The sequence below is a fragment of the Leopardus geoffroyi genome, chromosome B2 (genome assembly GCF_018350155.1).
Source record: "Leopardus geoffroyi isolate Oge1 chromosome B2, O.geoffroyi_Oge1_pat1.0, whole genome shotgun sequence".
NCBI classification, from domain to species: Eukaryota; Metazoa; Chordata; class Mammalia; order Carnivora; family Felidae; genus Leopardus; species Leopardus geoffroyi.
Genome location: NC_059332.1, coordinates 99,759,979 through 99,786,622, shown reverse-complemented (window position 1 = coordinate 99,786,622; position 26,644 = coordinate 99,759,979). Strand labels below are relative to the sequence as shown.

General features: G+C 38.3%; 1 protein-coding gene across 8 annotated transcripts in view; it reads left to right on the top strand.

Annotated features, from left to right (window-relative positions):
* CDK19 (cyclin dependent kinase 19) overlaps positions 1-26,644 on the top strand; it is a 196,413-nt gene that overhangs the window by 152,789 nt on the left and 16,980 nt on the right. For all 8 annotated transcript variants that reach the window (XM_045499282.1, XM_045499283.1, XM_045499284.1 and 5 more), the window contains 7 exons: positions 8,053-8,110; positions 13,357-13,488; positions 17,725-17,868; positions 18,032-18,101; positions 24,238-24,310; positions 25,320-25,417; positions 26,410-26,488. In XM_045499282.1, coding sequence (XP_045355238.1) covers positions 8,053-8,110; positions 13,357-13,488; positions 17,725-17,868; positions 18,032-18,101; positions 24,238-24,310; positions 25,320-25,417; positions 26,410-26,488 — 654 coding nt within the window. The remainder of the gene's footprint in view (positions 1-8,052; positions 8,111-13,356; positions 13,489-17,724; positions 17,869-18,031; positions 18,102-24,237; positions 24,311-25,319; positions 25,418-26,409; positions 26,489-26,644) is intronic.

Here is a 26,644-nt window from a genome sequence, read left to right as displayed (position 1 = left end):
TTTTTTCGCTCAGCATAATGCTGCTAAGACGCAAACGTTTTTTTACCTTTATTAGTAACCTCCAAATTTTCATTGCTGTTTTAAAATTCATTGTGTGCTTCTACCACAATTAATTTCTCCATTTTCCTGTTAGCTAGAAATTTGGGTTGTGTTCAGATTTTTTTTTTTTTTTTTTTTTTTTTTTGACAACCTATGCTGCTAGGAACATTCTCTGGTGTGTCTAAAAATGGAATAACTGAGTCGAAGGGTATGCAATTGTTCAGGTTCGCAAGATGATGTCACATTGTTTTCCAAAGAAGTTGTACCAAGTTATTCTCTTAACAACAATGTTTTGGAGTTCCCCCTGACTTCCTACTCAGCAGTTCTTAATTTTTAACCAATATACTAGGTATAAAATGGTATCTCATTTTGATTTTAATTACATTTCCCTCTTTATTAATGAGACTGAACATCTTCATATGCTTAATGGTTAAATGTTTCTTATTTTGTTAAATGCCCCTTTGGACATTTTGCCCATTTTCTATTAGGTTGTTTTTATATTGATTTGTGGGAGTTCTTTATTCTGGATACAGAATCTTTGTTACTTATCTGTTGCAAACTTCTTCCACTTGTGCTTTGTCTTTTTCTTTTCTTTATTGTTGGTGGTTGAAAGTTATTTTATTATTTTTTTTTTCAACGTTTATTTATTTTTGGGACAGAGAGAGACAGAGCATGAACGGGAGAGGGGCAGAGAGAGAGGGAGACACAGAATCAGAAACAGGCTCCAGGCTCTGAGCCATCAGCCCAGAGCCTGACATGGGGCTCGAACTCACGGACCACGAGATCGTGACCTGGCTGAAGTCGGACGCTTAACCGACTGCGCCACCCAGGCGCCCCTGAAAGTTATTTTAATAGCCAGATTTGTCAGTCTTCTCTTTCGTGATGATTTTTTATATCTCGTTTTAGAAATTCTTTCCTACCTGAGGGTCAGAAAGATATTAGCTATATTCTGCATCCCCCCCACACACACAGTTTTAAAGTTTTGCTTTTCATGTTTAATTCCTTAATCTGCTCGAAACTGTTGTATGTCTGATATGAGACAAAGATTCATTTTATTTATTTTTTTTCCCACTGGGATACCTGTTGTGCCAGCACGATTTATTGACTAGTTCCTTTTTTCTCCACTGACTCTGAAGTTGCTCTTCTCACAGCATCATGGTTCCGCCTGGGTTCTCCATTCTATCACATTGATCAGTTTCGTCTATCTCTGTACCAGTATCATACTGTCTTTACTATGGCTTTAAAATAAATCTTGGGGGCGCCTGCGTGGCTCAGTTGGTTAAGTGTCCTACTCTTAATTTTGGCTCAAGTCTTACGGTTTGGTTTGATCTCACGATTCATGGGTTGGAGCCCTACGAGGCCTGCTTGGGATTCTGTCTCCCTCCCTCTTTCTCTGTCCTACCCCCTGCTCTCTCTCTCTCTCAAAATAAATAAATAAACTTAAAAAAATAATAAAATAAATCTGGATGTCATGTTTTCAGCCAGATTCCCTGGATTTATAGATAAGAATGGAGAGAATTGATGTCTTTACTATATAGAGTCCTCTTATCTATAAACATGACTTCTTAATTTATTTGAGAGTTACTAATGTCATTTAAGATAAAGTTTCAAGATTTTCTGTATAAATATTTTCTACATCCTTTAGTGTATTTATTCTTAGGTACCTTATAGTTTTTTTTTTATTATTATTACTGTAGAAATGCTGCCTTTGAAAAATTTTATTTCCTACCCTTTTTTTTCTTTTGCTGGTATATAAAAATACAGCTGAGTTTTTCATATTGTTCAGTTAGCCAAACATCTACTAATCTCCCTTACTATTGCTAATAATTTGTCTGCAAATACTTTGTGTTTTTTATGTAAATAATTACATCATTTGCAAATAACAATAATTTTGTTCCTGCCTCTCCAATTCATATCCCTTTAATTACTGTTTTATAGCACCAGACTTACAGTGCGATGTTGATTTTAGAAGTGATAATGGTGGATATCACTGCATTATTCCCAATTTTAAAGGGAATCCTTCCAATGTTACTTCTTAGTTTTTGATATATACCCATTATCCGGTTAAGAGGGTAATTTTCTAGTCTAACTTGCTGAAAGATTTTATCATGAATGGGTATTAAATTTTATTAACTGCTTTTTTAGCCTCTGTCGAGATAATTATGTCATCTTTCCTTTTTCATATGTTAATATGCTGAGAGACTTATGTAGGTTTTCTCATGTGAAGCTATCCTGGCATTCCTGTTAATGGATTTGGCTTAATAATATTTTGTTTAATATATTTGCATCTATACTCGTGAGTGAGGTTGGCCTGAAATTTTTTTCTTTCCCTTACTTTGTCTGTTTTTGCTACCAAGATTATATTGTCCTTCCAGAACTTATTGGGAGCATTCCCTCTTTTTCTGTTCTCTGCAAATGTTTGAATAAGATCAAATAACCTGTTCATTGAAAATTTGTGGAGAACTTGCATCTGTGGTCATTTGGGGTTTGGTGTTTTCTTAGTAGGGAGATTTTTAAATATAGTTTCAATTTATTTAGCACTTATTGGTTTGTTAAGATTTCCTAAATTCATCTTGAGTCAATTTGTAGGTTACATTTTCTCAACTTTGTCCATTTTGTATACATTTTAAGAATAATCAGTATAAAGTTCTTTGTGGGGTTATCTTTCTCACTTCCATTGGCCCTAGATTTATGATCCTCCTTGTAATTTGTAATGTTTATTTGCACCTTCTATCCTCTCATAATAGTTGTCCTAGAGGCTTCATAAATCCTGTTTCATTCATAGATTTCTGCCCTTACCTTTATCTTTTTACTTCTACTTTCTTTTGGTGTATTTTCTTGAGCTCCCCCCCCCCCCCCCACTCCTCTTAGCTTGGGTACATCATTATGTTCAGCCTTCCTTTTTTCCTAACAGAAATATTTAAGGATTCTAGAAATTGCCCTTGTAAATACTGCATTAGCTTCATTTCACGGGTTTTGATAGGTAATACTTATTTCATTTCTGAGTATTTTTAATTTCTTCATAGATTCTCCTTTTACCTCTGAGTGATTTAGAGGAATTTTTTTTCCTATTAATGAAATAACATATTTTACTAAAAATAACTATTGGGGTACCTGGTTGGCTCCCTCAGTAGAGCATATGACTCTTGATTTCAGGGTTGTGAGCCTGACCCCTATGTTGGGTGTGGAGATTACTTAAAAATAAAATCTTAAGGGGCACCTGGGTGGCTTAATGGGTTAATAAGCATCTGACTTCAGCTCAGGTCATGATCTCCCAGTTCATGAGTTTGAGGCCTGCATTGGGCTCTGTGCTGACAGCTCAGAGCCTGGATCCTGTTTCAGATTCTCTCTCTCTCTCTCTCTCTCTCTCTCTCTCTCTCTCTCTCTCCCCACCCCCCACATGCACTCTGCACTCTGTCTCTTTCTAAAATAAACATTACAAAATTTTTAATAATTAATAAGTAAAATCTTTAAAAATATAACTATATTTAATAAAACAAAAATATTTAGTGAGAAACAACTAGTCAGCATACAACTGCACAACTCCTTTTTCTTCTAGACAACTGTTGGCTTCATAGTGCAACAGAAATGCTTTATGTATACATCTCGTTTTATCAGAGTATTAAAAAGACATGTATACTCAAGGTTTGAGATTTAATTAACTTAATATTTTTTACTCTTTCATCAAGGATATTCTTAATTAAGTTGCACTGTTTGTCCTATGGGGTAATGGCTGTGAAGAATACAGTGGCCACCAGTCTAAATGCTACTGCCCTGATTCTTTTTTTCTTTCTTTCTTTCTTTCTTTCTTTCTTTCTTTCTTTCTTTCTTTCTTTCTTTCTTTCTTTCTTTCTTTCTTTCTTTTTTTTAATTGAAGTATAGTTGACACACAATAGAAGTTGTTGTTGTTGTTTTAGTTTATTTATTTTTGACAGAGAGAGAGAGAGAGAGAGAGACAGAGCATGAGCGGGGGAGGGGCAGAGAGAGACACACACACAGAATCCGAAGCAGGCTCAAGGCTCTGAGCTGTCAGCACAGAGCCCAATGCGGAGCTCAAACCTGTGAACCCTGAGATCATGACTAAAGCCGAAGTCAGATGCTTAACTGACTGAGCCACCCTCAATAGAAGTATTTTTACATTTCCAAATATATGGAGTTTTAAATTTATACTTTGGTGATTGACTTTTAACTTCATTGCATTGTAGTCAGAGAACATAGCCTGTTTGATAACAGTTCCTTGAAATTTCTTGAGACTTGCTAGTATGTGATCAACATTTGTAAACGTTCCATGTGTCTTTGAGAAAAATGTGTATTCTCTAATTATTGAATAAAAAGTTGTGTATATGCCCACTAGATGAACCTTGTTAACTGTGTCTTCTGGATAGTCTATATCTTAACATTATCATTGTTCTCTTCCCTCCCTGAAGTTATATCAACTTTTGCTTTATATATATTTCAAGTCCATGTCAAGTTTAGGAATGTTGCCTCTTCCTGGTGAATTGAACCTTGTATCATTATATAGTGACCATCTGTATTCCTAATAATGCTTTTATCTTAAAAGCTATTCCATCTGACATTACTAATAGTTGATCTAACTCTTAGCAGTTTGCCTGATACACCTTTCAATAGCCTTTTATTTCAGGTTTTATGGGTCTTGTGCTTAGGTGGATCTCTCGTAAATAGTGTAGGAATGGATTTTGTTTCTAATTCAAAATGGAAATAATCTGCTTTTAGCAGGAAACTGTTTTGTTTTAGTCCTTAGGCCTAAATTAAGAAGTTTTTCCTCCAGAGAGAGTTTTCTTTTGCTTCTACTGGTAGTATCTAGGTTTATTTTAGTCCATTTGAGAGTCTTAGCTGACTTTGTGGTCGCAGGCTCAGCTTTCTTCCTTTGCTGGTGGCCCATGGTTCAGTATCCCCATTGAAGTGTTGTTGGCATCTGTTCTTAGGCCCATCCTGACTTTCCTTTAGTCTCTAGCCACAAGGATACATTATTTGGGCCGGCACTTGGAGTGGTAGATAATCCCTGACCTCTTGTGAGATCAGGGAATCCATTAAGGGAGGTTTCTTATGCAGCATATGGTTCTGTAATAGCAGGGTCCCCTAGAGCACCTAGTCGGCCATAATATCAGATATGGAAATCTCTTGTATTCTCCTTGGTTTCTTTTCCAATATCTGATATAGTGTACATTTGTTTATTTATTGCCCTTCTGTTCCCACAAGAATGTAAGCTCCATGAGGGCAAGGATTTTTCCTGGATGGATTCTTACTGCTGCATCTCTAGCATCTAGCCTGATACATAGAATGTGCTTAATCAATATTTGTTGAATGCATGACTTTGAGGGTGGAGAGGGTGGTATAAAAAAGCAATCCCAAGTCTTGAACTTTTACCTTAAAATGCTCTTATATGTTCCCCCATGACCATTGTCACAATTTAGGGTGCCCTTACTTTTCCCTAGACTATTGGTTTCTGTCTCTGCTTTGTGATCCATCCACCCTTTCCGATTCAGCCTTCACATTGCTACCAGTTTTTTTCCTAAATATAAATCTGATTATCTCACTGTCCTGTCTTGGCTTAGCCTATAGGATCAATTCCAGTTTCTTTAATGTGGCATTTTGTTCCCAATGTAGTTTCCAGTCTTATTTTTTTTTAATTATTTATTTTTGAGACAGAGACAGAGACAGAGACAGAGCATGAATGGGGGAGGGTCAGAGATAGAGGGAGACACAGAATCTGAAACAGGCTCCAGGCTCTGAGCTGCCAGCACAGAGCCCGACGCGGGGCTCGAACTCACGGACCGCGAGATCATGACCTGAGCCGAAGTCAGACGCTTAACTGACTGAGCCACCCAGGTGCCCCTTTCCAGCATCCTATGCTCTAGTGCAGGTTCTCCCAGCATGCCACGTCTCTATTTTTATGTGACTGTGCCCTTACTTACAGAGTTCTCAGAGCCTGAAAAGTCATTCTTTCATTTAGGCCCATCAGAATCTTAGTCATCCTTCATTCATCCAAAGTCTTTTTCCTAAAGTCTATCCTGATATTCACTGAGAAGAATCATTCATTCCTGACATTTTCTTTTGCTGTTTTGGTACTTTTCATAACCTGCCTTGTATTCTAAAAAGCAGTTTGTCTTTCTTTCCTTATTAGATTTTTGAAGCTCTTTGAAGTCTTGAGCTTCATGTTTTATTTCTCTTTATTTCCTGAAGGTCTGCAGTATAGTGTTTTATCTATAATGGATCTTTGATAAATCATTATCAAACTTGAATCTTGAAACTCTGGGTTTCGACTGATGCTATTTTCTCTTTCTGCTGCGATAAACTAATTTTGTCTTGTGTCTTCAGTCATCATACTCCAGTGACAATAATTTTCAAATCCTCTTCTGAATAGTATGACTTAGGGATCTCACATTGTTCCCCCTCCCTAACCAGTACCTCTCATAACTGTTCCACAATAAAGGCACCATCATTCTTTTAGTTGCAGAAACTCAAAACCTTGCTGAAATTTGTATCACCCTTTGTCTTAGTCTTCTGACTTCAACTAGTCACAAAGTCCTGTTAATTTCTCCTTTAAAATGTTGCTCAGCTCCATAACTCCCTCTCCGTTTCAGCTTAGAAGGCCTTGGACAAAGCCTTTATTATCTTATACCTAGTTCTGATAGCTCCCCCTCTCCTGGGATCTCACAGCCTGCCATTTAAAGATCAGATTACTTCACCTGGCATTTAAGACTATCCAGAGTCTAGGTTAATTTTGCTACCCCCAACATGGGTCCTCTGGTTTCTGTCCAGAGTTCAGTCTGGGTTACTGTCTCCTAAGCCTACCTTGTTCATAGCCTTTTCACCTCCTCCACTGCCCTTGTCCTTCTACCCTGACATGCCAGTTCCTGTTCATTTTTCAGGATCTGGATAATGGACACCGCCCTCGCCTCACCTCCAATGAACATTTCCCTCAATAGTGGAAACTCTAGTTATCACTTCCTCCTTTGAACTTTTTTTTTTTAGTGCTAATTGTTTTCATTGAAACTTAAAGAAGAGCCAGCAAATTGGAAGGGATCTAAAAGTAATCTGGTTTAACCTCTAACCCAAGACATCAGTCCTTTCTATAACTCACACATAGCATTAGCTTCTAATATTATACAAAGCTTCTGTTTTTTTCTTTCTACTTATGTAAAGAGCATCTGGAGGCTAGGGATTTAATTCATCATGTGCTTGTTTTTCCTCTTGATTGTCAATATGTTTTTTTGTCCCTAAGACACAAAAATATGCTCATTGATTGAATAAATGAATCCGAAATTTTCTCTCTTGATAGTTTACAGAGGAGACTGACTTGCCCAAAAGCCTATTTCCATAGTTCTCTGTTTCCAAATATCTACAAATGAGGATGACTTAAAAGCAATGGATACATTTGCAATCTATTCTTTTCTTTATACAGTTCTGTATTAGCCTTGATTTTTATTTTCCTACATCTTGAAATTATATTTGGAATTTTGTACTTTTGCATGAACTACAGCTGAAATGCATATGGATATGAATGGAGTCTGTTGAATGTTGATCATGTTTTCCTATAGTAGTTAAGAAATATTTAGCAAGGAATATTTCATTCAGTTCATTTAAATGAAGGTAATTATGCTGTGGTTTGAAATTTTACAAAACATTTTTCAACCACAAAAACTGTTTCTTGTGGGCAGCAAGTGGACAGTTATAATATGTGTAAGTTTTTTAAAAAAAATACATCACTTGTGACTGCTGTGGGGTAAACAGAAATGATAGCTTCAACTTCTTTGTAATTATTTGTATAATTTTGAAAATAAATGTTTTCAAAGCAAAGATGTTTATAGAAGGTTAGTGCTAACTTCAAGTATGTCAAATGCTTTAACTATATAGAGGGTATTTAATATTGTATTATGGTTTTGATGAAAATACAGAAGTGATATTTTCATATTTTAAGAACTTTTCTCCATTTTAGAGCATGTCAAAAGAATAAACATAGTAATTTGAATGCTCTATTTTTATTCCTAGAAACCAGCAAATATCCTAGTAATGGGAGAAGGTCCTGAAAGGGGGAGAGTCAAAATAGGTAGGTAATTATTTCTCAAATAATTTACGAAGAAACTGAAGTGACTGCAAAGATGGTTTCCCCTTTTTAAGACTCTTATTTAAGCAGTTAATTTTAAAATGACTTCCTCGTCATGTTTTTAGAAAATATGTCGGGAGGTGTAGGTAGATAGTTGATAAAACGCCTCAGGTTTCTTCCCCAAGTAAGCTGAGGCAAGCAAGCCCACAAAAATTTCATTCTCATACAGTACCCAAGCACGTGTTTATGCCGTGGTTGCTCTCCTGCACAGCTGCCCTAAATGTCATCTTCTAAGTCTTGCTTTTGTCTCGGCTTCACCAGTGTTCTTTCCCTGAAGGCATCTCTCCCACCTGACCTAACACACACACATCTTCCCACATACCTTACCCCTGCCCCCTGCATGCCCGTGCCAGGTACCAACATATTTTTTCCAAATGAAATATACATGTTTATAAACCCTCTTATGTGGTGGTCTTAGATTAAGGCACCCACAGGAATCCTTCCCATTTATTAAGATTCCCTTTGCAACCCTGAAGATCGTTCTAGAAGAAATTGGCATCATTTATACCTCTGACGTGTTTGGGAAGAGAATGAGGTGAAGAAATGCTTCATTCTAATAATTTTTTGTAATAGAAATTGCATTTATTAAATGTTCCAATGGTTTTCAGAAGGATTTTAAAATAAATATTGTGGGGCGCCTGGGTGGCACAGTCGGTTAAGCGTCCGACTTCAGCCAGGTCACGATCTCACGGTCCGTGAGTTCGAGCCTCGCGTCAGGCTCTGGGCTGATGGCTTAGAGCCTGGAGCCTGTTTCCGATTCTGTGTCTCCCTCTCTCTCTGCCCCTCCCCCATTCATGCTCTGTCTCTCTCTGTCCCAAAAATAAATAAAAACGTTGAAAAAAAAATTTTTTAAATAAATATTGTTTCATCAACCTGCTTTCTTTGCTGTTAGGATATGTCATGCTAGGGGTGATGCAGAATTGTGCTAACTTGACCTATTGCACATCCATTCTGTCCTACTACACCCAAGCGTGCTCCTTGGTTGGTTGGTTATAAATCAAATTCCTTTTCTTTCAACCTCTATGCTAAGTTTACTGAGATTCAGAGTCATAAAAAATGTTGTTGATGGTCACTAAGAACCAAGTAGCTGCTTTCCTTCCCCCCCCTTCCGTTTTGCTTCCCTCCCCACCCCTCTCCACCACTCCTCACTTTTTTCTGTTTCACGCTTGCACTCTTTTCCTTATAGGCATTTGAGGACCTACTTTTTGCTAGACACTGGTGAAAGGGAAAGGGTGGTAAAGGGCAGTCCCTCCGTGTGACAGGCAGTGAAATAATTAGTTTACTACCCAGTGTCATAAATGCTTTCATATGTTCCCTCACTTTATACAACCACCCTGTAAGGTGGATGTTCCAGAGAAGGAGAGCTGACTTTAGAGAGGTTGTGGCTTACTCAGCCTCTCAGGTCCAAAGTCTCTTTCCCTACAAATGTTGCTGCCCAGCCATATCAAAGCTGTCTGCTGTACCCTCACTGACCACTTTTTGTCGGCACAGCGCTGCCTTTGAAACGGTCTCAGAGAAAGAGTGACTCTCCCCTCCTGAGTCCTACCTATGTGGGGTCCCCTTAGCTTCTAAATAGCTTCCCATTGTACTTAAACTCTCACACTGCAGTGTCTCCACTGTCTGCTCCCCCAGTTTCTCCTCTTCACCTTTAAACCTTCATAATCCTTTTCCAATTCTAAAATAAATCTTCTCATACCCATTTTGTTTTCTTTACTATTCATTCAATTTCCCCTCCTTGTTCCTCTACTGCTAGAACATACGATGTTCACCCACTGGTTCCACTCACCCTAATCTGTCCTCTAATTCTGTCCCTCTATCGAAACTGCTCTCCAAAAAGGTCACCTATGACCTCTGTCTCATCAGATCTAGTGGCCTGTAGTTAGTCACGGTTTTCCTTTATTGCCTTAGTCATTTGTTCTTCTGACCAGTCTGGCCTTGAGACTGTCTTTTTCCTTGGTCTACGTGACATGACATAATTCTGTTTTTCTACTTACCACTTTTGCTCTTACTTCTGCATTTTATTTATTACTGGCTTTTACTCCTATTAACCTTGTGTTGCACTGGCCAGGGCGTGGCCTCCCCCTACAATTGCTACTTTAAGGAATTGATGAGTGTGGCCTAAAAATCTTGGATTCTGTAAAAATCATTCTAAGATCTGAGTCTCATTCTCTTCTTTCCCCCTAGCCAGAATCTTTACCTTAATTTGGATGTGCTGCTGGCAACCTCTGCTCCATTGTTTCAAACCAAATTCATCATTGTCATCTTGTACTCTCCCCTCGTTTGTACCAGTCATCCCCTCTATCCTGGTCCCTCGCACTTGCTGTCTTTCTCTTACTACTCCCAGATATCTCTAGTACTCCTCACCCGAAATTCTGTATTCTAGCCAGGCCAGTTGGTTACCCTACTGTTCAGAGTTTTAGGATTGTAATTCTGTTCACCATTAGGAATACAGTCAGGGCTAAAAGTAAGCAAGAAGTAATACCAGCAGTGCTAGAAAACAATTTAGTTGATTAAATTGCTTTTAATTTTTGTTGTAATAGCACATTACTTTTTAAAACTTAGTAATGCTCTGATGCCTGTGCTTAACACTTTAACACAGTCCTTTTTAAAAATTTTTTTTAACGTTTATTTATTTTTGAGACAGAGAGAGACAGAGCATGAACGGGGGAGGGGCAGAGAGAGAGGGAGACACAGAATCGGAAGCAGGCTCCAGGCTCTGAGCCGTCAGCCCAGAGCCCCGACGCGGGGCTTGAACTCACGGACCGCGAGATCGTGACCTGAGCCGAAGTCGGACGCCCAACCGACTGAGCCACCCAGGCGCCCCACACAGTCCTTTTTTGAGTGAAAAGAAAAGCACAGTCAAATGAGAAATGCATCGCGCCCTTCCCTGTGCCTAAGCCTCCCCCTCCCCAGCAACCTGAAGACTTCAGGTCTTACCTGAAATGCTTCCTGCCCCTTTTACTGTTCAGTGATTCACCCTTGAGAATCCAGCTCAAGTTCCATGTTCAATTTGGTCCACTTCCACAAATGTTTACCAGTGTTCCACGTAGAGCCATGAAGGAGATACATGCCCTACCCTCATAGGACTTAGAGTCTAGTAGAAGCCAGTGGTAACTCACCTTTAGTCTTACAGCACTTCTGTTTTTATCTACTCTGTGTATTTTGTCACCTCACCTTCATGTCAGTTCCTTGGTGGTAGACCCCATGGTTTTCCTGCTTTTCTTCATCATCTGATACTGTCTCATTAGCACTCACACCAGAATTTTATCACTGCAATCTGTTGAATGGAACGGTTTTAGGTTAGTTACCTTTTGTCTACATTGGTGATTATTTGAGAAATGGTTTGAAACTCCTTTAAAGTTCAAATAATAGACAGGAATTATTTTTAAGAATGTTTATGGTTTCCTTTGGACTTGATTTCATCTGACACTGAATAGATGAGGCTTATATAAAACTAAGAAGGTAGGGAATAAAGGGAGAAATACTGGCTTCAGCTTTTACTTAAAAATAATATACTTTTCAGTGGGTGAAACATTTCATCACATTACTTTGCCATCAGCAACAATCAGCATGTATTAAATACATAAAGCAGTGCTTTGAGGTAGGCGTAATATTGGTAGAAAGATTTTGAATGTCTTTGCTATGGGGGAAATTTAGTTAGGAAACAGTAGGCATCAGCGCAGGCTTCCTTGGATAGCCTTATTTTTTATGACCTGTGTTCTCCAAAGCATTCTCAGAAAGCCTTGTAAAATATTCAAATTCTAAAGAAACAAAATCGCTGTAAATTAAAATTTTAATGTATGTTATAGCATGCAGTTTTAGATTAAATGATTAAATAGTACATTAAACCTTAATGTGCTATTACATAGTTCATTGGGACCCCTTATACAGTCAAAATATACTGCAAAATATACTGTGTACATTACATATTTCAAATTACGGAGGTTTTTCATTCTTGTGATTTGACCTCTGTGATATGTGATTGTCATATGTATAATCTATTGGATGTCAGATCAATGATTAAGAATGCAGCTGCTAAGTTATAACATGGTTTGTTTGAATACTAGCATTTTTACTGCTATCCCTGTGACCTTGGGAAAGTCACTTAACTGCCTTGGACTTTAGATTCTTCATCTCAGAGGTGGGGAACAAAATACTTATTAAACCAGCATGAGGATTAGATGAAGTGATACATGATATATGTGAAAACCATCTGTAATTCTGAAGTACTTGATAAATGAAAGGTATTTGTTATTTATTAAATCTTAAGAAAATTAGATAGTCTCAAGGACTTATTATATAGTAGATTGTCTTTTTAATTTTATTTTTAAGTAATCTCTACACCCAGCCTGGGGATCAAATTCACAACCCCAAGATCAAGAGTCACATGCTCTCCCGACTGAGCCAGCCAGACACCCAGGAACTTATTAGAGTAATAAATATTCTTTTTACTACTTGTGTACACCTCTAATATTTAACTCAGTTAGCTTTGGCATAGACCTTTGTTACACCCTGAATTATAACAAATTATAACAAATTACCTCGGACATATTGTGTACATTTTCCTGGAAACATGTATATGATGTGCTGGTAATTATCCAACAATGGCTCCCTGGGTGGAAAAAAATCCCCAGTGTGTAGCGTTTGTTGTTTTCTATGATGCAAATATTCCCATGATAGCCCATTTCAAGTCGCATGACATCACTCAACTCAGTGTTGGGGAGAAATGTGTACAAACTGGCTCTCATGCATCCACGAGCCAATTCCAGCTCACGCCACACTCAGATGTAGTCAGTGTTTAGATGCAGAGGCGTCCAGAGGTCATAATTAACCATGGAAATTTTGAGACTGTTTCAGTTTAAAAAAACATTTAAGAATATTATGTCTCTGAAAGCCAGGGATCTGAGGTCAGACCTAGATTCTAATTATGACTCTGTATTTACTAGCTCTGTGGCCTTGGGCAAGTCAGAATATCTTTAGGCCTCGGTTTCTTTATCAGTAAAATAGGCACGATAATAATATCTACTCAGAAGGGGGGATCTGGTGCCTGGGGCAGACCCCTGGTTGAAAAGGAATAAAAGGATTGCTTTATAAAGTTATTGTCTTCAATAGTGGCTGTTGTCATCAACCTTGCATGGTTCTAGTAGCATGCCAGACTGAGTTTTATATTAACTTATTTCATTTTTTAGCGGACATGGGTTTTGCCAGATTATTCAATTCTCCTCTAAAGCCACTAGCAGATTTGGATCCAGTAGTTGTGACGTTTTGGTATCGGGCTCCTGAACTTCTGCTTGGTGCAAGACATTATACAAAGGCCATTGGTAAGTTAGTCTAAAATGATTTACTATCTTAGCATCAAATTATCATAAATACCAAATGGTATCATAATTATGAAGCTGCTTTGTAAAAACCGCTTTATATATCTTTGTAAAAGTCCTATTGTCGTCTGTATTCCTGCATTTTATATCCTGGTAGATTAGGATTTTTAACCGTGTAGGAGAATATGGTTCTTGTAAAAGGAGAAAGCATTTTCTTTTAGAGAATAGAGTTATCTGATCCTGTTGAATTGCCACGGAAATGATAACATACAAGTTTTATTTTGCACTTACCTACCATTGATCAGAAGAACTGGAGAGATTTCTAGAATTGTTTTCTCCACAAAAAGAAAAACAGAAAACAAGAATAGTGTGGTGTTGGCAAAAGGCCCTTCTACTGGGGGAAAGTCAGTCCGTCCGTCCTTTCCTAAACAAGAAGTAATGTGACTAATTTTTCTCTCCCGCCATGACGCTGATCAGAGTAGCAGTTTCTCTATTACAGGAGGAAATAAGAGTCTGGGTAGGTTAGCTGTGCTCAGCCTCTTGCCATTTTGCCAAGAGACAAAATGGAGTAAGAAAACCTGTTATAAACACACTCTCTGTAGGATTTAAAGTCTGCTCCAGAACAGACAAGGGTTTTGCTACCTGATGACTACAGTGTCCTCAGTGGGCCCAGCTACAAATTGAGGGAGTCAGGAAGAGGGAGCTGTACTCAAACCTAGAGATTTCTCAAAATGAGGTGAAAAGAGAGGAGGTGGGTAGTACTGTCACTATGATGGGCTAGTTCTATAAGGTGCCGAAATCTCCTGCGTGTATTTCTTGAAATTTTCCTTGTGTGGAATTTTCTGTTTACTGGTATTAGACTGATACCAGTTTTGACTACATTTAGCTGCATTTGTTGAGTTCTATTTAATAAAGGCACCAAAAATACGAAATTATTAAAAACAGATGAGCACAAACCTTTCTCTGTTAAACTTCTGAAAAACCTGGTAACATGCAAAGAACTACAAAGGAAGCTCCCATGTTGGAAAAGATTCGATAGATAACTAACCTATACGTGGGTAAAAGGAGAAACAAAAAATAAAATATAGTGATGTCCTCATTCATCAGGTCTGATTTCTGCAAAACTGAGACGCCGAGCGTATATATACTTTGTCCAGGGATGGCGACGCTAGCAAGGGGCTGGAATCTTGTAATACTTTGTAAATATTGCCGAAAGATTTTGTTCAATTAGTGAAAAATCCCATGAGTGTTTGACAGTAGAGGAGTCTGAGACCGACCTTAGACCCTTCCACCAGCAGCTGAGCCCACAGTGAGGCTGCGTTCAGAGGCTACCGAGGCCACGCTCTCAGCCACGGACAGGGTCAGCTGTCTGTGAAAAATTCAGAACTGCACAAGCAGACGGAAGGAATAGAGGGCTCTCAGAATGAGGGGTTAAAATCAGAGCCTGACTCTACTTACATTCCAGTGAGTGATTTTTACTGAGGAGCTGTGTCTTTGAAACTTTGAGAATTGCGTTTGCTTTTTCTCTTAGATCTCTCAATCCAGAGCAGTAAAGTCTCTTAGACAATCTCAGAAGGCACCGGGGGATAGCAGGAGACTGAAGAGACGCCAGAGAAAGAGGCATATTAGTTGAGCACCACCAGGTTGGTGCCTCAGCACAGAACTGATGATGAGACAACCCAGAATGCAGGGCAGCAAGTAGGGGATGTGCTAACAGTAGAAATCCACATGCGCTGGGCTCTTACCAAGCTCTACACAGTCTAGATCTACAAGGGAGATTTCCAGTAAGAAAAGGCAGATTCAGCCAAAACCTTCTGTTAAACTAAGTGACTTCCCACCAAAGCCTGTCCCACTCCCAGAGATTCTGATAGAGCCAGTCTGTGGCAGTAAGTCCCATATGTAGTACGTGCCGTTAAATGGTTCTGTTGCACATGGTCCACACACTTTGACAGCCCAGACGTTGAGAAGCACAGTTCTATGAATATTTTCTGATTAGCTGTTCTACCGTTGAAATAAAACTAGATATCTTTTGGGGAAGTAAAGCTAACTGAGTATGAATTAGAAATCCACTATATTTCTTATTTCCTCAGGGTAAGGACAACTGAAATTAAGTTTAAATCAGTTTACAACTTACAGATAAAGATAAAAATATAATCACTGATTTTCAATTTTAGTTAAGTTGCAGTTATCCCTTCTGGATAGACACTAGGAAAGAAGACCCAGGGAAAGAATATTCCCCAAATAAGTTATTTTTAGGCTTGAAATATATTCCTAGCAGACATTATAAATACATAGAATAAATACATAGCCATTCACTTATTCTTACTCTTCTCCATAGCTGGTTCATGTCAGAAATGAGTATTATTTCTATTCAGAGCATATAAAAAAAAAAGAGTTCGGTGATTTGATATCAGTGAAGTTTTATGGAGTGACATTTAGGGGGGCTGGGGAATGACAGCGTGTGTGTGTGTGTGTGTGTGTGTGTGTGTGTGTGTGTGTGTGTGTATGTGTGTGTAAAGGGAGGGAAGGAAGGAGGGAGGAACAGTCTTGAGATCTGAGAGCTGAGAAATGGGTATAGATGATACAGGAACCAGATGACCATTTAAAATTAGAGGCTAATATGAGGCAAGAAACCCTAAAATTTAACATTACCTGCTACTCTGAGGTTCCTTCTCTTAGCAGTTCTCAGGAGATCTAGATCCTGGCTCCTGTCCTTTAAATGGAAGGCAGACCAGAAATTGGCATGACCAGAAACATGCAGTACTAGTCCCAGCTGACGGCATAGTAGAGGCAGCCAGCAGGAAGAGAGATGGGACTGTCAGAGGCAGCTCTGTCAGAGGCAAGAGTGACAACAACATGATGTGGGAGAGAGAAAAGAATTTAATAGTAGACACTGAAGAGTTATTACTCTACTCTTTCATGATGGATGCTTATGATGATGATGACCCTTCTGAGTCATTAAGAAAGAGTAAATGATATTTTATAACCTCTTAAGATGGCAGGTAACGGTGTGATAAAAAATGGGTATTGAAGGGATATGTTTCCATTATCCAAAAGGCTAACTTATGTGAAAGGAAACTGTTCCTGAATGGAGTGAGACATTACACTATGGTTTTTTTTTTTCATTTAGCAATTTGTTTTATGAAATAACATACCAATGTTAATTCTAGCTAATGGCTATAATTAGACTTTTTTCTTAATTAGCTTGTCTACAGAATGTGATTCCCACATTTAGTAGGCTACTAAACACTGTGCTTTTCTATCCTATACTGTGGTCTGTGCATTATTATTAAAAAAAAAAAAATATTGCTCTCTCTCTGTCCCAAAAATAAATAAACGTTGAAAAAAAAATTTTTTTTAATAAAATTAAAAAAAAATATGACATAGCATTTATTTAAGTGGGCAAGTGTGAATATATATCTTATAAAAATTCACTTATACATTTGGCAAAGCATTTTAAATATAATATTATAGTCTTAGAATCTAAATTACAATTTTTCAATGTGTAAAATCCAAATAGAATAATCTAAAACTGGTGATTTGAAATGGTTAGTAAAACTTTTAAAGATGCCTAACTTTCTCCTGGAATATTGGAGCAATGGAACAGCTTAATCCAAGTGATTATGTTCAAATAACTTCTCTCCTAGTGTCATGCTGTACCCATATATACTTGTATTTATTAGCTTCTAGACCTTACAATTTGTTGGAAAAACTGAAGTTGGTAGTCTTTCAAACAAAAGTTAAGTTTTTTGCAAATCATTTTAATGGTCTATCCTGTTTGTCTAGACTCCTAAATCAGAAATTATGCTCTATCATTATGCAGTTAATTGATTTAAAGGAATGAATCACTATATACCTGATGATGATATTGTTTTAGTCTACCAGGTCATGAATTTTATACCCTGTATTAGATCTTCAATTGAATGCTTCACTGACTACATTGTTAATAGTGGTTAGAAAGGCTTTGCCTAAATGTAAATTCCTTGCTTGCTAAATTGAGTTTCCAAGTGTATCTTCATTAGGAAATTTACAAGTAAATGTTTTTTATTTGGCTTTCAATCTGTTATATGATGATACAGCTATTTCATGTCATATATGTGTTTTCTTAATATAGTTATCATACTTTGTATATTTCATCACTGAAAAGTATTTTTACATGTAGGTTATGATTATACCTAGGAGTTATAACCCAAGAAATATAATAAATGTGTGCAAACACTTATTCTTTTTCTTTCATAGATATATGGGCAATAGGTTGCATATTTGCTGAATTGTTGACTTCAGAACCTATTTTTCACTGTCGTCAGGAAGATATAAAAACAAGCAATCCCTTTCATCATGATCAACTAGATCGGATATTTAGTGTCATGGGGTTTCCTGCAGGTAATTTATTTTTCTTTTCAAAATAATATTTGAGTCATATTTCAAAATAATTCCTTTTCAAAAGCATATTTTGAATATTTTTATGTATATTTTTAAGCTAAAATAGATTTTTGATAGAAGTAACATTATTTTCTATAACAATATTTGATATTTTTTTTGTAAGATAAAGATTGGGAAGATATTAGAAAGATGCCAGAATACCCTACACTTCAGAAAGACTTTAGAAGAACAACGTAAGTAATTTCATATTAAATATAAGTAGTAACTTCACTGGGAATATTTAAATTAATCCTTTAAAAAACAGATATAGATTAGTATTTAAACCAGAAATTTAGATTTTAATATATTAATTATGCTTATGATTTAAAGAAGATTTTCCAGATGTTGCCAACATACATGTTAGGCTTAGGCTGTAGTATTTTATAAACTTTTAAGAATCTTAAGGGTCAGTATCATTTTTAAAAGTGTCTCCTGTTTTAGCATGATGAGAGCTCAGTTCAAGGCTACAACTGTGATTTGATTTTTATCTGAATAATGACTAGTGACTGAAATGCCAGGTGAGGCAACCAGGAAGGACAACAGAAGGAAGGCCACATGGCCTGGAAGCAGGGTAAAACACACTGGTGGGAACGTGTATATTGAGTAGGAGTGAGAGAATAAAGGTGACAGAGTGCGAGGAGTTTGTTACAAATGCACACACCTAGAGGAAGAGGTGTAAGAGGTTTTCTTCTGGGCGACTTAACAGGAAATTTCAAGACAGGATAGCTTGTAGGAACAAAAGCAGACATGATAAAGAGAAGGAGGGAATGGCACTTGTCATTTTTGGCCCCTCTTTTACACAGTCCTTGGTGGGGTCTTTTTCCTGTCTCTCTCTCTCTCTTTTTTTTTTTTTTTTCCAACGTTTATTTATTTTTGGGACAGAGAGAGACAGAGCATGAACGGGGGAGGGGCAGAGAGAGAGGGAGACACAGAATCGGAAACAGGCTCCAGGCTCTGAGCCATCAGCCCAGAGCCTGACGCGGGGCTCGAACTCACGGATCGCAAGATCGTGACCTGGCTGAAGTCGGACGCTTAACCGACTGCGCCACCCAGGCGCCCCATGTCTCTCTCTCTTAAAGATGGCACTGGTATTGCTCAAGGTTCTGTCTTGGGCTGTCTTTTCACTCTGGACATTGTCCCGGGCAGTCTCTCTGATCTTATTGGCCACAATTTACCATCGATGATGCTAATAATTCCCAGTTCATGCATCCGACTCATATCTCTTTTCCAAATTTCAGACCCATTTGTCTAATTGCCTCATGGAATCCCAACCTGAAATTTCTATAAATACGTTAAGTTAAATGTCCAAAATTGAACTCATCATCTATCCTCCCATACCTTCCTCCCTCTGTATTTCCAATCTTAGGAAACGACTCCATGATTCACCCAGTTGTTCAAGCCCAAGACCTGACGTCCCTGATCCTTCTTTTATCACCTTCTCTTCCATGTTACCCTGCAGGATCCAAAAAACTAGTAAATCTAGTCAGTTCTTTGTATTTCTCTCCATCTACTCTGCCACTATTAGAGTCTAGACCTCTCTCTCTCTCTCGCTTAGGGTCCTGCAGTGGCCTCCCAAGTGGTATTTCTACCTCCAGTCTTTATTACAACTCACTGTCTATACCACAGTCATTGCCCAAAGCAAATTTGATCATGTTGGTCTCCTCGCTGCTCTCAATTCACTATTGCTCTCACTTCCTTAGTATGGCTTACAGAGCTCTGGCTTCTACATCATCAAATTCATCTCCTACACAACTGTCCACTTTGTATTCTACAGCCTAGACAGCATGAATTTCTTTAAGAAGCTTGAAAACCCAGAGCTTTTTTTTGACCTCTGGGTTTTTACACATGCTGTTTCTTCAGTCTAGGATATACCTTACTCCCACTCATTTCCTCAGATTAACTCCTATTTTTCCTTTCTACTTGTCCTTTAGGTCTTGCCTTGGGCATCACTTGCCTGCTGAGGCCTCCCTTGACCTTCTAGGTCTGAGTCACGTACTCCTCTCTTGCATCCTGGGCTGTTTCTCTCAGCACTGATGACTTTGCACTACAGTTACCTTTTTTTAAAAAAAAATTTTGAGAGAGAGAGAATATCCCAAGCAGACTCCATACTCAGCACAGAACCCAATGAGGGGCTTGATTCCATGACCTGAGCTGAAATCAAGAGTGGGACACTCAACTGACTGAGCCACCCAGGTGCCCCTACAGTTAGCTTTTGAATACTTATCTGCCTTCCCTCTAGATAGTATGGGTTATATCTTTCTTATCCATCATTATATGTATACCCAGGGCCTGGTACATAGTACATGCTCATTAGTTACTGTCAAATGGACATTATATGAAAGTGGTTCAAGTAATTGAAGACATGCTAATAATATAAAAGATGGAGAATATTAATGTCGGCAGTGAACACTTATTGTTTAAAAACCAAAGGAAAATTTTCACATAAAATTACAGTGTTTACAGTAACTAGAAATAAAAGGAGAGCTTTAAAAGATAAATGAAACTCAGAAAAGTCATAGGAAAAGCTCAGCAATAAGAGCCCATATGTCTTAAGCAAACAATTGTACCCCCATGAAAGCAGCTACTAATACATAAGATGAAAGGAGTTTATTAAAAATTAGCTAGGGGCGCCTGGGTGGCGCAGTCGGTTAAGCGTCCGACTTCAGCCAGGTCACGATCTCGCGGTCCGTGAGTTCGAGCCCCGCGTCGGGGCTCTGGGCTGATGGCTCGGAGCCTGGAGCCTATTTCCGATTCTGTGTCTCCCTCTCTCTCTGCCCCTCCCCTGTTCATGCTCTGTCTCTCTCTGTCCCAAAAATAAATAAACGTTGAAAAAAAAATTTTTTTTTTTTTAAATTAGCTAGATCTAGGGGCGCCTGGGTGGCTCAGTTGTTTGAGTGTCTGACTTTGCCTCAGGTCATGATCTCGTGGTTCATGGGTTCGAGCCCCATGTCAGGCTCTTGCTTCCTGGAGTCTGTCTCTCTGCCCCTCCCCCACTCATACTCTGTCTCTGTCTCTCTCTCTCTCTCAAAAATAAATAAAACCTTAACATTTTTTTTTAATTAGCTAAATCTAATGTAGTAGTACATACAAGCCACTGAAGTAAAATATTATTTAAAGATTCCAGGGGCACCTGGACGGCTCAGTCGGTTGAGCAACTGACTTCGGCTTAGGTCATGATCTCACGGTTCGTGGGTTTGAGCCCCGCATCAGGCTCTGTGCTGACAGCTCAGAGCCTGGAGCCTGCTTCCGATTCTGTGTCTCCCTCTCTCTCTGCCCCTCCCCTGTTCATGCTCTGTCTCTCTCTGTCCCAAAAATAAATAAACGTTGAAAAAAAAAAAAAATTTTTTTTTAAATTAGCTAGATCTAGGGGCACCTGGGTGGCTCAGTTGTTTAAGTGTCTGACTTTGCCTCAGGTCATGAACTCGTGGTTCATGGGTTCGAGCCCCATGTCAGGCTCTTGCTTCCTGGATTCTGTTTCTCTGCCCCTCCCCCACTCATACTCTGTCTCTCTCTCTCTCTCAAAAATAAATAAAACCTTAACATTTTTTTTTAATTAGCTAAATCTAATGTAGTAGTACATACAAGCCACTGAAGTAAAATATTATTTAAAGATTCCAGGGGCACCTGGACGGCTCAGTCGGTTGAGCAACTGACTTCGGCTTAGGTCATGATCTCACGGTTCATGGGTTTGAGCCCCGCATCAGGCTCTGTGCTGACAGCTCAGAGCCTGGAGCCTGCTTCGGATTCTGTGTCTCTCTCTCTCTCTCCCTCTGTTCCTCCCCTGCTCGTTCTCTGCCTCTCAAAAATAAATAAACATTTAAAAAAAATTTTTTTCCAGAAAAAATTATCTCAAATAAAGGAAAAATAACTTGTTTTCATTATATCAGATGAAAAGAACCAAAAAAATTACTCTTAAAGTGAATCAGGAAGAATAGTGATAGAAGTTTCTGTAATCTTTCTAAAGTGTCAGCTTTTATTAGCTAAGTAGAAGGCAACGTGAAAATAGGATTAAAAGGAAATCTAGAAGTTGACTTTAAATTGAATGTTACAATAAGCACAGTCTGATCTTATGATAGAAACAAATAACTTAGAATCTGGAGTTAACCCAGAGAAATCAATGATTCGACAGAAAGACCAAAGACATGTATGTAGAGAAACTACATTTCTGCATAAACTTTAAAATCTCCTCCCATTAATAAATTTAGTGGTTACCTTGCTAATAAAAATGTTCCTAGTATTGGAGGAAAAAAATTTTTTTTAATTTTTTTAAGATTTTATTTTTAAGCAATCTCTATACCCAATGTGGGACTCAAACTTAAAACTCTGAGATCAAGAGTTGCGTGCTCTACTGACTGAGCCAGGCAGGAGCCCCGAAAAAATTTTATATATACGTGGCAAAGATTTTGTTTTATTATTTTTATTCTTTTAATTTTTATTTATTTTTGAGGGAGAGAGAGAGAGAGTTCAAGTGGGGAGGGGGCAGAGAGAGAGGGAGACACAGAATCTGAAGCAGGGTCCAGGCTCTGAGCTGTCAGCACAGAGCCTGACGCGGGGCTCGAACCCACAAACCGTGAGATCATGACCTGAGCCGAAGTCAGACACTAACTGACTGAGCCACCCAGGCTCACATGGCAAAGATTTTAAAAATGAACATACCTAGGGCTGGCAAGGGTATGATAAAATGGGCCCTCTTCCTTGTATGCCACTGGTGAGAAAAATGTTTCTCAAACTTTAATGTACCTACAGATCACCTGGAGACCTTGTTAAAAACGCAGATTCTGATTCAGAATTTGGGATAGGGCCTGAGAATCTATATTTCTAATGTGGGCTCTCGGGGCCCATGCTGCTGATCTGAGGGCCAGGTTCATGTAGCAAGGGTTTAGAGCACATAAAACTGGCTTTGCAATGCACATACTCTTTGACCTAATAAACCCAAGAATTTATCCTGTGGAAGCAATCAGAGCAGCTACAGGTAGCTAACCAAGTGTTTATTATGTGTCAGGTGTGGTGCTAAGCCCTTACCTACATTTTCTCATATGGTCCCCACAACACTCTATAAGAGAGGTATAATTGTAATCTTTAGTTTTCAGATGATGAAGCTAAGGCTTTCATAAGGGTTAACTAACTGCCCAAGGTCACACAACTGGTAAATGACTGAGTCAGGGTCTGGAAGGGATCTCTGTTTCCCACCTGTGTGCAGTATTGTTTCCCTACCATGTGGACCAGATTAACCTACAAAGACCTGTATTTAACTATTGTGAAACAAACAACGTCAGTAACACTAGGAATATACATATATAACCACTACGAATGAGTAATTTAGAGAGCACTGAACAAGGAAAAATGTTTATGAAACAATGTTAAGTGAAAAGAGGACAATTTGTATAGTGTGATCCCAATTTTATAAAAACAAAACAAAACAGAAATCCCTCTGTGTCTGTGTCATATATATAAAAGCATAGCAAGAATGTCAAAGGAAAATTAGCAAAATCTTGGCAGTGTTTTTTTGTTTGTTTTAATCATTGAGTGGCTTGATTACGAGTGATTTCAGTTTTTTTCTTTATACTTTTCTATATTCTCTAAATTTTCTACCATGAACATATATGTTACTTATTTTTTGACCTTTTTAAATGTGAAATATTTCATATATAGGAAAGAACATATATTCTGAATTTGTATTTGTCATTCCACATTTTTTGTTATAGTTTTGCTACAGGTGTTATGTATTCCAAATAAATTATTGCTCAGTTTAATATATCTTTTATCTTCATATAAATTATATTACAGTTTGTATTTTCTTTTGTAGTTTTCTTTCTTTTATTTCCCACTCAACCTCTGTATTCGTTTTAACTATTGTTCAATATTCCATTCTGTGAATATGTGACAATGTACCCATTCTTTAATTGGTAGACGTTTGTGTTGTTTACAGTTTTTTCTATTACAGGAATGCTAAGAACATTCTTGTTCACACATCCTGTGATACACATGCACAAAGGAATCTCTTAGAGTATGTACCTAGGAAGGGAATTGCTAGGTTATAGGTTGTTCACATTTTCAGCTCTAGTGGTTAATGTGTAATTATTTTCCAAAGAGATTGTAACAATAGAAACTCTTACATATGGTGTTTAACAATTCCCTCTGCACACATTTACCAATATTTGGTTATGTATTCTTTCACTAATCATTAGAAAAGACAATGGCCTAAACATGTACCTTATAGGAAAACCAATCTGGGAGCTTTACTGTGTAAACTGTACTTCAATAATAAACATTATTTGAAAAAAAAAGTGTGAGTGTTTCCAGTGATGTGTGATTATTATGTTCTTGCAGGTATGCCAACAGTAGCCTCATAAAGTACATGGAGAAACACAAGGTCAAGCCTGACAGCAAAGTGTTCCTCTTGGTAGGTGCCTCTCTGCCAGATGGGGAAGTTGGGTCCATAGCACAGACCCATCTTGTCTCATTCATGGAATTGTCCTAGCTATCCTCTTTCTTTCTTTCTTTCTTTCTTTCTTTCTTTCTTTCTTTCTTTCTTTCTTTCTTTCTTTCTTTCTCTTAGAGAGTATATGCATGCATGCACACACACATGCATATGCATGAGCCCAGAAGGAGCAGAGAATCTTAAGAATCTTAAGCAGGCTCCATACGCAGCAGGGAGCCCCATACAGAGCTTGATCCCACAACCGTGAGATCAGGACCTGAGTTGAAATCAAGACTCTGGAAGCTTACTTAACTGAGCCACCTAGGTGCCCCAAACTGGTGATTTTTCTTTTTAAGTTTATTTATTTATTGGGGGGGGGGGGGGTGCAGAGAGAGAGGGAGAGAGACAACCCCAAGCAGGGTCTGAGCAGTCAGTGCAGAGCCCTGTGTGGGGCTTGAACCCATGAACTTCAAGATCATGACCTGAGCCGAAATCAAGAATTGGTCACTCAACAAACTGAGCCCCTCAAGGCACCTCCCACCTTTTTTAAAGTAGGCTCCACACCCAGCATGGTGTTCATGAGGTCATGAGTTCAAGCCCTGAGCTGAGATCAAGAGTCAGATGCTTAACCGACTGAGCCACCCAGGGCCCCCTCCTCCTTTTTAGAAAGAAAAGAAATTGGTGGATGCTAAGGCAAAATCAAATATTTTTCTTTTGAGATGTCACTCTTGACTTCCAGACTTAATTTTTTCCAATTTTTCTGATTTATCAGCAGGAAAAAAAATGACATACCAAAAGGGCTTTAATGCTAATGATTTCTACCAATTTCACATAAATGTATGTAGTGTGCCAATTGCTCCATACTAATCTGTGGTGAGCTATACGAAATGGCATTTGATATTAATCCTGCTAGACATTAATGCAAAAAGTCAAAACATTGATTTATAAACAACCTTTCCATGTGCTATCGATTTCTTATGTGTTACTTTAGCTTCAGAAACTCCTTACTATGGATCCAACCAAGAGAATTACCTCGGAGCAAGCTCTACAGGATCCCTATTTTCAGGAGGACCCCTTGCCAACGTTAGAGTATGTATGCTACATTTTCCGTGTCCTTTGCTCCGGGTTGAGGATGTCAGATGGTGACTAAAGTAAGAGAAGCACTTGTTTCCTATAGGGTTACTGAAGTTTTCCATTAATCCTACCTTGGAGAAGAACTTCTGGAGAGAAAGGGACTATATTCTGAAACAGTCAGTGCTCTAGAGAGGCGTGAATGAAAACAGGTGTTTTAGGAACGACCATCATTCAGTGTTACAGGGAAAACTACAACTGAGAACAGGTGGGATGTTTATAGTCAGGCAGATGAGTTTAAACCAAATCAGTAGGGAACTGCGAATTTAAAAGTCTGTGCATCCACTGTGCTACCAAAACCCCTGCATTTCCCACCCTTGTTATACCCATATGCTTGTATTTATTAGAGATGTGGCTTTTCTTGAAGAAAAAAAACAAAAGTATTTTCATTGTTGAGGCAATTACAAATTCAGTTATTTTTTAGTACTAATTAAGTTTGTGTGGAGAAACCTCTACATCATATACATCAACTATCTAATGGCAGTTAAGATTTATTATTGAAAGCGGTGATTAGTATAAGACTTAGACAACAAATTCTTGTTTTGTTTTGTTTTGTTTTTAAGTTTTAGAGAGAGAGAGTGCACAAGTAGGGGAGAGGGGCAGAGGCAAAGAGAGAGAGAGAGAAAGAGAGAGGAAGAATGTTAAGCAGGCTCCATGGTCAGTGTGGAGCCAGACTCAGGGCTCTATCCCGTGACACTGGGATCAGGACCCGAGCTGAAATCAAGAGTCTGACGTTCAACCGACTGCGCCACCCAGATACCCCCCAAAATTCTTTTTTTATTTGCTTAAATTAAGTTGTCTTGGGAGACATTCAGCAAACAGTAGCTATTGATGAAGAGTAGGCAATATGTTAAGGAAAAAAAAGTGGAATTTTAAATTAACAAGGTCAATGATACTGTGGATTTTAGGTCCTGATATGTATTCTTTTTTTTAAAAAAATGATTTTTCAGTGTGTTTGCTGGCTGCCAGATTCCATACCCCAAACGAGAATTCCTTAATGAAGATGAACCTGAAGAGAAAGGTGACAAGGTATAAGCTACGCGGTACACTTCTATTTCCAGGGAGTAAGGGAGGCAAAAAGAGAATTTAGGGAAGTACAATTTAATGATTCCTATGTGTTTGGCTGCCTTCTATTTAAATTATGTGCTTACTTTATTGTAGATGTACTTTGCAATTTGAAATATC